The 14,072-nt window shown below is 41.7% G+C and overlaps 1 protein-coding gene across 4 annotated transcripts; it reads left to right on the top strand.

The window, feature by feature from the left end:
• The first annotated feature begins 534 nt into the window (after nucleotides 1–534).
• Nucleotides 535–13,343, top strand: LOC117746228 (SUN domain-containing ossification factor-like). Of its 4 annotated transcripts, none has more exons than XM_034555217.1 (24): nucleotides 535–830; nucleotides 2,991–3,099; nucleotides 3,412–3,480; nucleotides 3,818–4,038; nucleotides 4,272–4,376; nucleotides 4,560–4,701; nucleotides 4,789–4,906; nucleotides 5,009–5,133; nucleotides 5,243–5,310; nucleotides 5,427–5,534; nucleotides 6,109–6,214; nucleotides 6,665–6,685; nucleotides 7,581–7,636; nucleotides 8,283–8,365; nucleotides 8,644–8,709; nucleotides 8,804–8,869; nucleotides 9,072–9,162; nucleotides 9,542–10,843; nucleotides 10,963–11,050; nucleotides 11,393–11,497; nucleotides 11,776–11,933; nucleotides 12,274–12,353; nucleotides 12,500–12,552; nucleotides 12,671–13,343. In XM_034555217.1, exons 1-24 carry the CDS (start codon nucleotides 766–768, stop codon nucleotides 13,130–13,132), a joined length of 3,867 nt encoding a protein of 1,288 aa, XP_034411108.1. In that variant the 5' UTR covers nucleotides 535–765; the 3' UTR covers nucleotides 13,133–13,343. The 4 variants fall into 4 exon arrangements, with proteins under 4 accessions (XP_034411108.1, XP_034411110.1, XP_034411107.1 ...); XM_034555216.1 differs by having other exon boundaries at nucleotides 536–830; nucleotides 3,406–3,480; XM_034555219.1 differs by lacking the exon at nucleotides 6,665–6,685.
• Nucleotides 13,344–14,072: the final 729 nt, after the last annotated feature.

The following is a 14,072-nucleotide window of genomic DNA, read 5'->3' as shown; positions in this document are numbered from 1 at the left end:
GTTACAGATCATATCTTTGACTGTGGATTATACATCAGCGTGTGACCTTTGGGCGCAGCCTGGTCAGGAGGTGCACCCTTTCATTTCGCGTTATCCTCCTAAGTTTTTCTAAGGGGTTCAAATAATCGTTTTGAATGTTGCATAGTTGGCTCCATCTAGTGGCTTCAACATAATGATGCATTTACCGTCAATGTAGGCCTACTACACTACAGTATTTCTGTTCTCAAAAAAAGAAAAGTGAACTCCTATGGCCGAATTACCACTTCTTTTTTGAGTGACACATTATTGTATCTCTTTTACTGGGCATGGATGTACAGTGATGTTATGTCATGAGATGCGTTTGTATTCAAACACGGTTCTACAACAAATCAAACTTCAGAGATTATGGCAATAGTTTAGGAGTACCCGACATTAATGAATGCCTCAATAAAAAATAAGCACCACCCACGCGGGCAACAGTAGTCAACGAAACGAACGCCCCCTACCACGTGTTCAGTTTGAACTGCGCAACGGGCTCTCTGCCTCCTGATTGGATAGCTGAGTCGCCCGCTTACAGGCACTGACAGACAACCCGGAGCAAGGCAGCAGGTTGTGCGTGAGTGACCGCAGCTAGCATCACACTTTACTGGGGAAGCCGCGAGCGTCCGCTACGTTCACAGGAAACAGCGGGTGGATTAATGCTCTACTCAGACCAACGGACCGAGGAGAGAAAAGCCTGTTTCTGAGTAACGTCGCGGCGAGGATGTCTGTCCCAGCGGGAGAAGGATGAAGATGAAACCACTGTTATGGCGAGTTGTGTCAGTGTGGCTGTGCGTAGCTGTGGTCTGTCGGTAAGTTAATTCCATCAGTTTGAACCGAGTCTTGTCATCACGTCAGTGACGGTGAAAAGTATCAAAGTAGTAGTGCAAAGTATCGCATTAGCTCGTTAGCTACAGCTAACCTAAAGTTAGCTGGCGTTGCCGACTGTAAATAACGTTACTAGCCTGTTAGCTCGGGTTAACACGGCTAACGTCAGCCGATAAGTTGAATACCTGAGAAGGTAGCTATCTAACACGTAGCCGATAAGTTGAATACCTGAGAAGGTAACTATCTAACACGTAAACTCCTCCACCTGAACTGCAACGTTGTTCTTACGCGACCGAGTGATTGAGAAGAAGTGACGTTATAGTTACGTCAAATGATCACGTATGAAGCTGACAAGCACAGCGTGTGTGAAAGACTTCTGACAACCACAAGATCTGTTCTTCACACAAATGAATCTGCCGAGTCCGGATCGACGGCTGTTGATTCCCCCGAGCCCCAGAGCTAATGTTAGCCGACGGACGCAGGTGTCGTTCATCAACTCTTGACCCGGATTATTGGCTGTTCACGTCAGTCACGGAAGTCCTCTCGAAAGCTGGAAGTTGTTCGGTCTTGACAGCAGAGAGGGAGATGATGGAGGATGTGGTTATGGGCTGCAGCCATGACATGATGTTTGAGGATACTAACAACACACACCGAGCACTGTACTGTAGATGGAGATTAAGGGAGGAAGGGGTATGATGTGTTATTAGGTTTCGAGATCTATGTTGTTGACCTGGCCTCCTTTCACCAGCGTAGCTTTGGTTCACATTGAAGCTGTGGTAATATGTCTGTCTCTACTGGTGGCACAGTACAACTCTGGGCTGAATGATTTAGAAAAAAGAAAAAACTAATTGTTTTATAATTCATTTTAACTAAGATTGCCACGTACTAAATCATCTTATCAAATTACGACACATATTTAATATTGGACTAATTAATGATGCGTCATGACATGTGACTGAAGTTGAGCGACTCACATGCCACTTGTCAGTCAGATATGTGTTGCATACAAATGATCTTTCCACGTGTGGGAGATATGTTTATTTATTTTATTTATTGCATAGTAGACAGCTTCCTTCTGTATAAGTATATATGTAGTTTTAAGTATTGCACAAGGTTTTCTGTCCCTTAAACACTACATGCTATTCTTGAATTTTATTTGGCCAGTTACTCTTTAATATTGAAAAACTCTCCTGTATGTAGAGCATAGTGGTATATCCATTTCATCATAAAGGGTAGATCTAAAACAACTTTTGGTTTCAAACCATTTTTGTGAAGTCTACTGCTTTAACTCTTTGTAACAAGTTAATTATTGAGCAAGTCATGCCTTAACAACCACTCTTTCTCTTGGAAAACAACTGCTTTATTGTTCTCTAAAATGTCTGTTACTAGTCTAGCCCCTCAGATCAACAAAACAGTTGCACCAGCCAGCCCAGTGGCCATTGGTCAAGTACTTGACCTGGAATCCAGAATATAATCCAGATAATTGCTCTGATTGCTGACAAGGTTGCAGTCGCAGTTATTTCAAGCCTTGTTACTGCTAATTATTGTTGTTTTTCTGCCCGGAGGGAGCACAGTCTCGGTGTACCTGAACATTGTTTCTGGCACAGTATTACTCATGAGAACGGTGGTGTTTGAAACAAACATAGAGGTCTACTTTCTTATTAACTTGCATCTTGCCACTAAACAGGTGACGGGCACAGTAGGTTTCAGACACAAGACAAAAACAGAACATATTTAAATATGAATCACGTAAAAAAAATATTGCAAGTTTCACATTTTATTTTTCCGTCCGTAAAGTCTGGTTGAGCAATGTGAGGTGTGTCTCTCTCTAATAGGACACAAATCGCTGACTCTGCATACAGAGATAAGATAAATTGTCTACGTTGGGTACCAGCCGCTGGGACTTTTTCAGTGCGTCACACTGACTTTGGGCTGCAGCGTCCACTGTGTATGACTCACTGCAGTCAAGCAAAAATGTTTAGTATGCTTGATTCGAGAGTTTATGAATACCCATATACAGTACTTATACTTATATTCCAGATACCAGGACATTTTGTTCTCCAATGAATTAACAAGTGACCCACATTCAGACAAATTGACTTGCATGGTATTATGACACAGATTTTCTTTCCCTTGTTTCGTAGGTACCAGAGTTGTTATGTCGGTTGCACGGAGTCGCACAAAGAGGCCCAGAGGCCCGTGTCCTCACAGGGCCTCTGGGAAGAGTCAGGGGAAAAGAGTCATCATCACAAGGTAGCCTCAGCTGTATATTCTCATAGTACAACCCATTTCATAGCCCAGAGGTGTCACAGGTTGCTGTATTTAAAAAAAATTTTTTTTTTAAAACTGACCTGACTATACACTTCTATTATATATTTTCTAGCTGATTTAAGCACACAGTAAACCTGCTGTTGTGCTAGATGCTTATTGAATTTAGTAGTAACACAACAGTATCAGTAGTATGATTTGGTTTCTGCGACTAATCTGTCCTTTTACTGGTGTCAATGTTATCTGCGTATGGATTTGTGTGTGTTACCGACCCTGTCCTTATCTGAAAAGGAGCAGTTGATAAAGGATGATCGGCAAATAGAGGAGCAGACAACACAAGAGGTGGACGAAAAACAAGATATAGAGGTACAGTATAGTTGTAGCAAATGAAAACTTAGATTTGAAATTCCCCAAAATGTAAGAAATACTACATATTCAGTCTGTGCTGTGACGTTTGCGTAATGTACGTGAGTGGTAATTTCAATGGTTTAGACTAAGTTTTCGAAAATGTTACCATTTGGTTTACTCAAGAGTAGCACAACAGGACTGGATCTGCACTGTAGCATCCAGTACTTTTTATTGATCGTTCCTCGAGCATGTGAAGCTTTAAGTGTTAGGTTGAAAAATAAAACTCTGGCTAATGGGCCAGCCCTTTTTTAATATTTCCCTTCACAGCTCAAATGTCTCAATGTTTATCCATCAGGCCTGTGAAGGAGAGGAGCCGGCTGTAGAGGAAGATTTGGAGGCAGACAAAATCATTTCACAACCTGAGCTAGAACCTGAGCAAAGCTCAGAAAATCAACATCCTGAAACCTCTCTAGACCAGGACTCACTGCTGCCTTCTTCCCACTCTGTCTCTGAATATGCTGCTGAGCTTGAAGGCAACTCAAACACCCATAATCTTCAAGACAACAACCCAGATAGGCAAGATATTTATTTTTTCCACAAGAGCTGTTTACTTAATTTAGTCTGTCAGTTATTTTAATTCAAATGATTACTTTGCTGTATCTCATTCTGGTGTTTCAGGAAATGTACGTTGCTTCGGGTAACAGCACTGTATGAAAGCAAGTTCCTTTAAAATATATATTTTGTTCTTAGATGTTTCCATGCAAATAGAATGGCTTCAAAAATGTAACATGGATGTTGTTTCATTTCAGAGTTTCAGATGATGCAGCTGACATAGCTAAACCCGAGAACATTGATTCCGACCCACCTCCAGCGCACTGTGAAGAAGAAGAGAATAACCCATATGACAATGAGAGGTGGGTATGGTGAATCTCGTGCCCTACTTAGTGAGCTAAAAATATCTAAAGTAATATTTCTCTAGCATTGTCATCAAGTTGGCTTTCACTGTAAACGGCAGAATTAGGTTACAATTCTTCTTAAAAGACACACGGGACTCCTACACTCTCAAACAAAACGGCAATGTTTTTGTATTCTCACAGAAGTCCTCCAATTGTTCTGGAGAACACTTCCAATGTCCACACTGCAGGTACTAAAACCCAGAGTGACCCACCTCTGACTTCTCAGACTGGTCACAGCACACAACATCTGGAGGCCAACGCATCATACGTGCTAAATGAGCAAGTAAGGGACTCGGCTACTGTGTGGACTATTTTCCTCTCTCTACCAAAGGAGGTGCCCCAGCTCTCATTTTCTCATTATCTCTGACAGGACCTGAGCTCCCCTGTTACCAAAGGCACAGATACCTCTTTGATCAGCAAAGACCCAGAGGACATCCCCACTTTTGATGAGTGGACGCGGAAGATGATGGAGGTCGAGAATGAAAAGAGTAAGATTCCAAGTTTGTCCTTTTTAAAAAAAGTTGTGTTAAGACTGATGATTCAGAACATAACACATTGTGGTTATTTATTCGTTTTTTTCCTCTCAATAGCTCAGTCTACTCATACTTCTAACAATGGGGCTCCTCCTGTGGTGAAGAAGGTCCAGAAGAACTTCAATAACTATGCCTCAGTGGAGTGTGGAGCCAAGATTCTTGGCTCTAACCCAGAGGCAAAGGTACTGTATGTCTGATACTGCAGCCTATTGAGGAATCTGCGTACTCTGATGGATGCTGACATAATGACAAATACAAGCGCATATTGATTTGTGAATTTGTTCCACACAGAGCACTTCAGCCATTTTGAGGGAGAACATGGACTTGTACATGCTAAACCCCTGTAGTAATAAAATATGGTATGTAGTATGCTTGCATCTCCTGCTTTCTATCCACAATTTCAACCTGCAGACATTTATTTTCACCTCCACTTGAGGCCAGTTTTCCCTAAGGCATTTTTCTCGTTCTCTCCCAGGTTCATCATTGAGCTCTGTGAGCCCATCCAGGTGAAGCAGCTGGACATCGCTAACTTTGAGCTATTCTCTTCTCTTCCGAAAGACTTTCTTGTCTCCATAAGTGATAGGTATGCACTGCAGATACCATAGATGTCCACAAATATAATACCAGTGTTGGTATTCTTTCAATGTATTTATTTTTGGTAGAAAACTACATTCTCAAACAATGAGTTGCTGATAGCACCATGAATTGCGTATCACTTGCAACAGCTACCTATTGCACAAATGCTATTAAAATGCAAACATGGCCATAAAGATGTGCAGCTGGGGGGGAACTGCGCAACGAACACAGTATGTTGAGCAATGGCAGAGAGAAAAACCACGAGCTACAGGACCCGACCTGACCCTTTTCTAATTTGCCCCCGAGTGTGGTTCATTATATGGTAAATGGAATTGCATTTATATTGCTTTCCTCGTCTTCCAACCACTCAAAACGCATTAATATCTCTGAACGCACAGTTTACCATACGAGTTGACAACCTGTTCATCAGATTCTAATCTCATCATTTACACACACTCGCACAGCCTTAAGGAGCAATTATATATAGAAATCATATTTTAATTATCAAAACGTAATATCAGGATTTTAAATGCCCAGACATCCATATCGCTGAACTGATTATATACTGAATCTTCTCATAGATATCCAACAAACAAGTGGCTAAAGCTGGGAACCTTTCACGGCCGGGATGAACGCACCGTCCAGAGCTTCCCATTAGATGAGCATCTTTATGCTAAATATGTGAAGGTGAGTTTCTCTACACACATGAGCATGGGTATCTGTCTCTACTCTATGCTAATGTCGTGCAGAGGAATCGCTGCAATCTGTTAATCTAGGTGAGCATTTAACTGTTCAGCTGTTTCGGTACATCTTCTCTCAATCTCTTTCAATGGAAGTGTTGGCCGCTTCTCTGTAGAATGGCCTGGAGAAAAGGAGGTCTTGATCTTTGTGTATTACAATTTCATTTTTGATAATTTGGTATATTATTGGATAAGAGCACCAGACATTTTCTGAAATGTAAAATGTAATTGTTAAAAAAATTAATATTTTTTACCTTTTCTAGATTTGGACATTTGGTTAATTTGCCTTTTTTGAAGTGACTCAAATGAAAACCAACATGCCACGCTCCCTGCGGTCCTGTTTTGAATGCATGTATACGTCTCTTTTAATTCTTTTTTTCTGTCTCTCTTGCTTCAGATGTTCACCAAGTACATAAAGGTTAGCCTGCTTTTCTTGGAGAGGTCTGTGGTTGTGTGAGCTGAATAGTAAACATGGAGGGCGGTGCATTTTGTGTCTGTCTTTTTGTCTGCGTGGTGTGATCAACAACAAACAGATTCAGATCTAACTTTCTATGGTAGCTGCTAACCCATTGTAACTTCATTAAATACTCTGAGTTAAAAGCACACATTGTAAACATGTGGTAACCCCTGAAATGATACCCACCAGTTGTCATTCAAATAAAAAAGTACATGTCAAATGATCTAACTTGCGCTATACTGAGATTTTCTTCAGGTTTATTGTCAATCAGTCTCTCAATGTTTAATCTAAACCCATTTGTGTTGATTTTCCAACTAAACTAAATCATGGCTTTGCTGTTTGTAATTTCTTTTTGAAACACTACAATAAAGTGCTCCGGGAAACAGTCCTAAAGCATCGAAATGAGTCAGCATTTTTGCACTTCAGGTTCCCTTGTCTGGAAGTCAATGTTATTTTGTGTTAGATGCCTGAAATAAGATCTGTGATGAACACACGTTCAAGAGATTTAAAAGATTTATTTTACGACATAAAATACTACAGTAGCTACCCCTCTTGTGAATTGTGAAGCTCTTAACAAAGGCAGTTGGTATTAAGTGTCAAAATGAGACGACAAAACGCCAACTAGTCCGCCTGCACAGCCACGTTGTACATACTCGCGGTCATGTGACTGCTGTAGTTGTTTTATAGCCTAGCGTTAGCTTTTTTCATTTGTCAAGATTATCCACTCCAAAATTCAACAAAATTCCATTGGCTTTTTTGTCAAGTGAACCAGTGCGATGCTTTCAAAACCACGTCTTCCCTGCAGCACTTTATACATCACCCTTACAATATCTGACTAATGTTTCTTTTCTTTTAGGTAGAGCTGGTCTCTCACTTTGGCGCTGAACATTTTTGTCCCCTCAGTCTCATAAGGTATGTAATTAAGCAATGTGCAATGAAGCAATTTTTCTAACATACTTGTAAACATAATTTGAATTTTGTAAGAAGTGAGAAAACTTGACCATGGAACACAAAATCAAAAGTGACATGTTGATATTTGTATAGATGTGTCATGTTCTTACGTTGTACTTTTTTTGTTTTTGTTTTGTGGTTAATGTCTTTTTGTTGATTCTGCATTTTTCTGTTCCAATTAAGGCTGATTAAACCTGTTGGCTTAAAGTGCTTCTGCTAAATGATATTTCTTGTTGCATACTTCAGGGGCTCTAGATGGTGTCAAATGATGTTATGTAATATTTGGCATGTGGTCATAGCCAGCTCACCCTAACCACACCATCGTTGTCCACCCTGTACACACAAGCTTTGGTGGGAACATGGAGAGCTAATGCACATGTTAACAGCTGTTGTTTACACTTCTGCAAAATGCACAAGGCTGAAGTTTATGTGTAGAATTTGAAACTGTCTGATGTTGATAGAGAACCAGCTGTTGGAGGACTCTCCTATAGTCTTTTAGTGTCACTCTTTGCCTCCTAAAGGCTCGCCAAGACTTGACTGGATCACTTGTATGTTTATGTTCACTGTAACATGAGCTTGGTTATATGAGTTGGCCTTTTTTTGCCAGGGTGTTTGGCACTAGCATGGTCGAAGAGTACGAGGAGATAGCTGATCCCACAGAAAGACCAGATGATCAGGAAGATGACTTGGGTGAGAACATAGATCATCACATTTTTGATAGTTAGGAGTTGTCTCCACGCAAGACCCACAAATCAATTTAGTACAGTTTGTATCACACACGAAAATATAATAAAGTAGTCTTATTGAAATGACCCTGTGTGTGTGTGTGTGTGTGTGTGTGTGTGTGTGTTCAGACATGATGCTAAGTGGGTTTACAGTCATAAGTATTAATTAAAGGGAAATGATAATAATAATAATTGGTTTGTCATGAGTTCAATGGGTGTTATTAAGTACACTGCTCCCTACAGATTACCCTCCTGGATATGCACCCGGTGAAGTCAAGTTAACCAAGAATCTGATTGGATCAGCAAAGGGTACGTTTGGATTTCTACTGCATAAAGCTGGCTACCGTTATCCCAAACATGGACGCCTGTATTGAATTTCTCTGTGTTTACATCGTTTCCTCAGACGTGATTTTGAACATGGTAAATAACATTGCTGTCAATGTTCTCGGTGGCGGCTCAGAGATGCAAGGTATGACCAACACAACACACAGCTTGACGTTTGTGCCTGGTAGCTCTGACATCCAGTTTTCTCTCACAACCTTTTTTTTTAAGCAGGTACAGTCAGTTTTTCCAATGATTCAGTTGTTGACAATACATTTAGGGGATGATTTTAATAATTTATATTTATTTGTGTGTTCACTCTCAATGTTTTTCTTATTTACCTTTTGTAGGTAACCTTTCATCACAGGAAGTGAACATGACTGAACCGTCGGCCCAACTTGAAACCAGCTCTCCAACTACCACTAAAGACCTCACTTCAGTGTGAGTCCATGTTATGAGTCTGATAAGTTATCTTTCATAATTGAAATAACCATAACCTTCAACAAACCTGAACTCCGGCATTGTTTTCAGAGTTGAAAAAAACCCAACTAATTTCATTATACTGACTGATTGATTGATATATTATTGCCTTTGCTTCTGTAAATGAAGCTACTTGATGTTGAAGAGATACAAAAAGGAAGAACTGTTCCCACTTAAAGAGCTTTTATTAGTTCCTCATAACTGGACAATGGCTTTTCCATTAGCCAGTGGTTTGTGAAATAATGGATGAGGGTTGCTCTACATGCTCTCTAGATATTATATTGTTGTTTTCCTTTACTGTATTTACTATATGTACTATGTTGTCCTTCTCCCTCTGTAGTCCAGACTCTGGAGTGGAAGAGATGTTTCCAGACCCCAATATCCCTGCAGCTGTAGCACCGTCCTCAGAGACTTCTGTGCCAGAGATATCTACAGCTGATACAAGCAAACATGAGCTCCCCCGAGTGGAAGAAAACATAGTCATTCCTTTACAGAAAGACGAGGAGGAACCAATCAGCTGGACAATCACTCTTTTGGATAAGGAGGAGTTTGATGTAGAAAAACTGAAAAAAGATCAGCATCAGCGCCAACAAGAGATCCAGAACTACTGTCCACTACTTACTTATTTTTCTTCCTCTTGTTCTTGCTCAGCTTCCCTCCAGGAGTATCTCCATTGGCAGTGTTCAGCTCTGCTGTCCAAAAAAAGGAAATTCAAAACTATGAACAGAAAGCAAATGATTATTCCCATTCTAACACCCACAAGGCATATACCCCTGTCTCCCTCTGCCTGCCCTGAACCTCAGCAGCATGACAGGGAGCTACATCAGCTCCATGAACTAGAACAAGCCTCTAAACAGGAGCTAGAGAGCAATGCCAGACTATCGGAAACGCCACTTCCTCCAGGGAACTCGGTACAATCTCATAAAGAGTCTATGACTGAACCTCCTCTGTTGGAGCCCAGTCAAACCTTGAACCTCCCCAAACCCAGTGCCACTGACTCATCCTCTGCCAAACCTACCCCTATTGTGCAGACACCACAGCTGTCTTCTGAAGAGCCAAAGCCTGAAAAGAGTCAGGATGTGCTGGCAGAAGAGAAGCACATTCAGCCTTCAGTCTCTCTCAGTAGCTCCATCTATGTAAAACCCAAGGTCAATACAGCAGTGGACGATGCCTCAGTTGCACCAGCAGAAGAGAAGTCTGACATTGAGGTTTCTGTACCAGAGATAAACACCTCGATGCAAACAGATAAAACGGATGAATCTCAAGTTATCCATCCCACCACCTCCCCTCAATTAGAACATTACCCTGACCCACCAGCTGTACCTGAAAGAAGTACTACTACTTCTGAAGTATCCCACACCATTACAGAACTTGAGCCCTCTGGTGGTCACTCGGCTATCACAGAAACTAAAACGGAGGACGAAGACATCTCTACATCGTCAGGTGGCAAGCCTTCCTCGCCTACCTCACCGTCTCTCTCGGACATCTATGCAGAGCCACCCAATGGCACGGATCAGAACGGAAACACAGTGCATGGCTCCAGCCAGAAGGAGTCCGTGTTCATGAGGCTCAACAACCGCATCAAGGCCCTGGAGATGAACATGTCACTCAGCGGACGCTACCTGGAGCAGCTAAGCCAGAGGTGAGAAACAGGGACAGGGACCAGTGCGACAGAAAAAAAAAGCCACTTCTGTTTGTTGTCTGTTTATAAAATGAGTAGAGGCTGATATTCAGGCCTAATCTTCTATGTTTTGATTCAAGATATCGAAAGCAGATGGAGGAGATGCAGAAAGCGTTTAACCAAACCATCATTAAACTGCAGAACACTTCGAGAATAGCTGAGGAACAGGTGAGAAATGACAGGGTGCAGATGTTAGTCCAGACAGTTGACATTTAGAGATGTATGCTTTTCGTGTGACCTTCAGTGAATGATCCCAAAATCATGTTATATTGATTCAAAATGCATTGGAAAGTCTAGCTCAGCGAAGTACATTCTTGCCACAGATTTGATTTTCGCAAAAGCTTTCTGCTGTGGGTTTAAAGCTGCACTAATCAATATCTTGATGCTAGCAATCGATCAAATGACTGCATTGTAATGTGAAAAGAAAAACATTGTACATTGTATTTATTCATAATCCCTACACATACTCTTTTAATGACGTGTTTAATTTGTTGTCCTCTCCTCCCGTAGGATCAGCGTCAGACTGAGTCCATTCAGTTGCTGCAGGGCCAGCTGGAGAATTGTACTCAGCTGGTTGTGAACCTGTCAGTCAGAGTCAGCCAACTGCAGGATGAGGTAGATGCAACGCTGCAGGCACAAAGCCTCCGTCTGTGATTTAGGAGTTTATTTTCAGCCTGATAGTAAATTTAGTTTTTTCCTGGGACCAAGTGATTAGGATGACACATGGGTCCCGACTCTTGGGGAGTAACGCTACATCAAATGTAACTGTATTCTGTTACAGTTGCAGAATTAAAGATTAAATCAGAATGCCAAAACTGTATGGTTTTGTCATCCCAATACATCGGACATTGCCACACTTTTATTCATGACATCATCGATGGTCTGTCTCCCAGGTGTCGGACAGGCAGAACTACCTGCTGCTGTCTCTGGCGTTGTGTCTGTGTCTCTGCCTGCTGCTGTGTGCAAACCACGGCCGCATCTCCACCCTTCCTCCAACCACCGAACCAGAGCCACCCACACCGAAGAGCTACACCTACTGCTGTCCTGAAAGGTAGCAAGACAGTCGAACAGTTGTACCATGTGCTGCAAAATATATATATATGATGATGAGAAATACTATCTTCATAACCAGATAAAAGGCTCAGCCACACATACATGCGTGGGTAAGTGTGAATAAGCACTGCGTGGCATCTCCAAATGGGCTATAACATCTAATGGGCAAAGGTTACTGTGCCTTGAACGGCTTCTACTCATTAAGCCAATTTAGTGATACAATTAATCATCAAGAGCATCGCAACGGGAATCTTAAGGGATGACACAGCCGTGACTCATGTCTTAATAAAGGTGCTTCATGCAGTCTTTTTTCTCAACCATTACTGTTCCCTTAATAGGCAGTTCTCTTCCTGTGATGAGACTGGCTTGAAGAGGAGTGCATCCTATCCACTCATACACTCACTTGCCACCACTGAAGGTACGGTTCTACTACAAGTGCTATCAGGGTAAAAATATGAATAGGTTTTTAAGTTTTTTTTTGTTCATATATCTTGAATAGACAATCAATCGAGTTTGAGCTGTTCGTTATCTTGGGAGAAATTAACCCCAATCTTTGTCTCACAGGCCCAGAAATGCATGCAGAGGAGACGCAGAGTCTTTGTCCAGCGAACAGAAAGGTGTGTAAAGATGAAATTGTTGCCCTGTAGAATAGTTTTGTTCGATATCAGTTTGAATTACTGGTTGTAACTGATTAACAGTAGATGGTTCTTTCTCTCTCGCTCTTTCCCCACTCAGAGGAGACGCCGTAAGATGAAGCCCATGGAGAAGGTGGAGAAGCTCTCTTTTCAAGCTGCTCCAGGACTGTGTAACGGAGTGGTTTTATGTAATGGTGTACCCGTCACCGCCAACCCCACACCCCTTGCAAAAAGGTTGCTTCAACCATTGTTTAGAGACTCGCCATCAGAGGGCAGCTCAGAGGGATCTTCACATTCAGATGACCCCTCCTTCTGTGGCATCACCACAGCTTGCACCCGAATCTGTGATGGGCTCCCTCCACCAAAGACCCGGGCAGAGAAACGGGCGTTTAGACGCGGGCGTCCAAGGCCTAGTTGTGTGGGGGTGGACTTCCTTCAGGTCCCACGGAGGGACAGGAGCCAACCTTTGCACATCTCTACCATACAGGACATCATGAACAGGAAAAGTGAGCAGAGCTCTGGGACTTTTGGGGTGAACGTTGCCCTCTCAGGTCCTGTTTGACAGGACTTCTTCTCACTGACTGCTTAACTCTTTCCTAAAGAGGATGATGTTATTCCTGTAGCCAAAGGCAGCTTCAAGCTTCGATATGAGACAATCCCTTTTACTTTTGTGTTTTGTCTATGTTCTCGTCAGATGTTTATATTTGTTATACTTCGAATCATAGAAATGTCTTCTCGGCTTTGCATTAAAGATTTTATGTTTCGTTTGGAAATATTTACTGTGAAGAGAGAGACACACACAATGATTCAATCAAGTCTTATTATAGACATGCTGCATACCAGAGATGTGTGCTGAGGTTTCGTGGCTGGTGAGGCACGAACTCTTTCAGAGTCCGATTAAAAAGCATAAAAAGGAGCTTCAAAGTGGTACAGGTTATGTTAACATTTATGTATTTTATGTCCATGTCATCCCAGGGTCTCTTATAAACATTGCCTACACACAAAACAGGCCTGAAAGAGACGTACGCCACTTCCCACACACACGTTGTGATCTATAAAAACAAACCTAACGGGAGAATGTGCGACACCAGACACAAAATTATATTCAGTGATCTTTATTTGTCGACTACTCTTAAAGAATCGAGCAGAACAAATTAATTTGTTAGATTTAACAAAGATGTTCCTGTACATTGAAAGTTGCACTGTAAACACAAAATCTCACTTCAAAACGTTTCACCAATCCTGGTCACTAACCGAAGTGCATTCACCGATCTGATACCGTGACTTAAATCCTAAAATAACTTTAAGAACCTGTCTAGCTCAGTAAAAACAATCAGTGCATGAATCCAGTACATAAATAACTGCAGTGGTGGCTCCTCTATTAACATGAGACATTTGGTCCAATAACGAGGAATACTGCAATATACTCACTGCATTTTATCTTTGTGCTAGTGTAGCAGTTGTGTACTCTCTCTTGCATTGTGTATTATTAATTCAGGCAC

Source organism: Cyclopterus lumpus, chromosome 17, assembly GCF_009769545.1.
Source record: "Cyclopterus lumpus isolate fCycLum1 chromosome 17, fCycLum1.pri, whole genome shotgun sequence".
Lineage (NCBI taxonomy): Eukaryota > Metazoa > Chordata > Actinopteri > Perciformes > Cyclopteridae > Cyclopterus > Cyclopterus lumpus.
Note: the sequence above shows the minus strand (reverse complement) of the source record. Positions and strands in the feature narration are given on the sequence as shown.

What these genes read in the sequence shown, in the direction of transcription:
- LOC117746228 (XM_034555216.1), top strand. Translation starts at nt 766, where the DNA reads ATGAAGATGAAACCACTGTTATGGCGAGTTGTGTCAGTGTGGCTGTGC. An exon ending in AACCCATATGACAATGAGAG is followed by an intron (nt 4,377 to 4,559) that starts GTGGGTATGGTG and finishes GTATTCTCACAG; the next exon opens with AAGTCCTCCAATTGTTCTGG. An exon ending in CCCTGTAGTAATAAAATATG is followed by an intron (nt 5,311 to 5,426) that starts GTATGTAGTATG and finishes GTTCTCTCCCAG; the next exon opens with GTTCATCATTGAGCTCTGTG.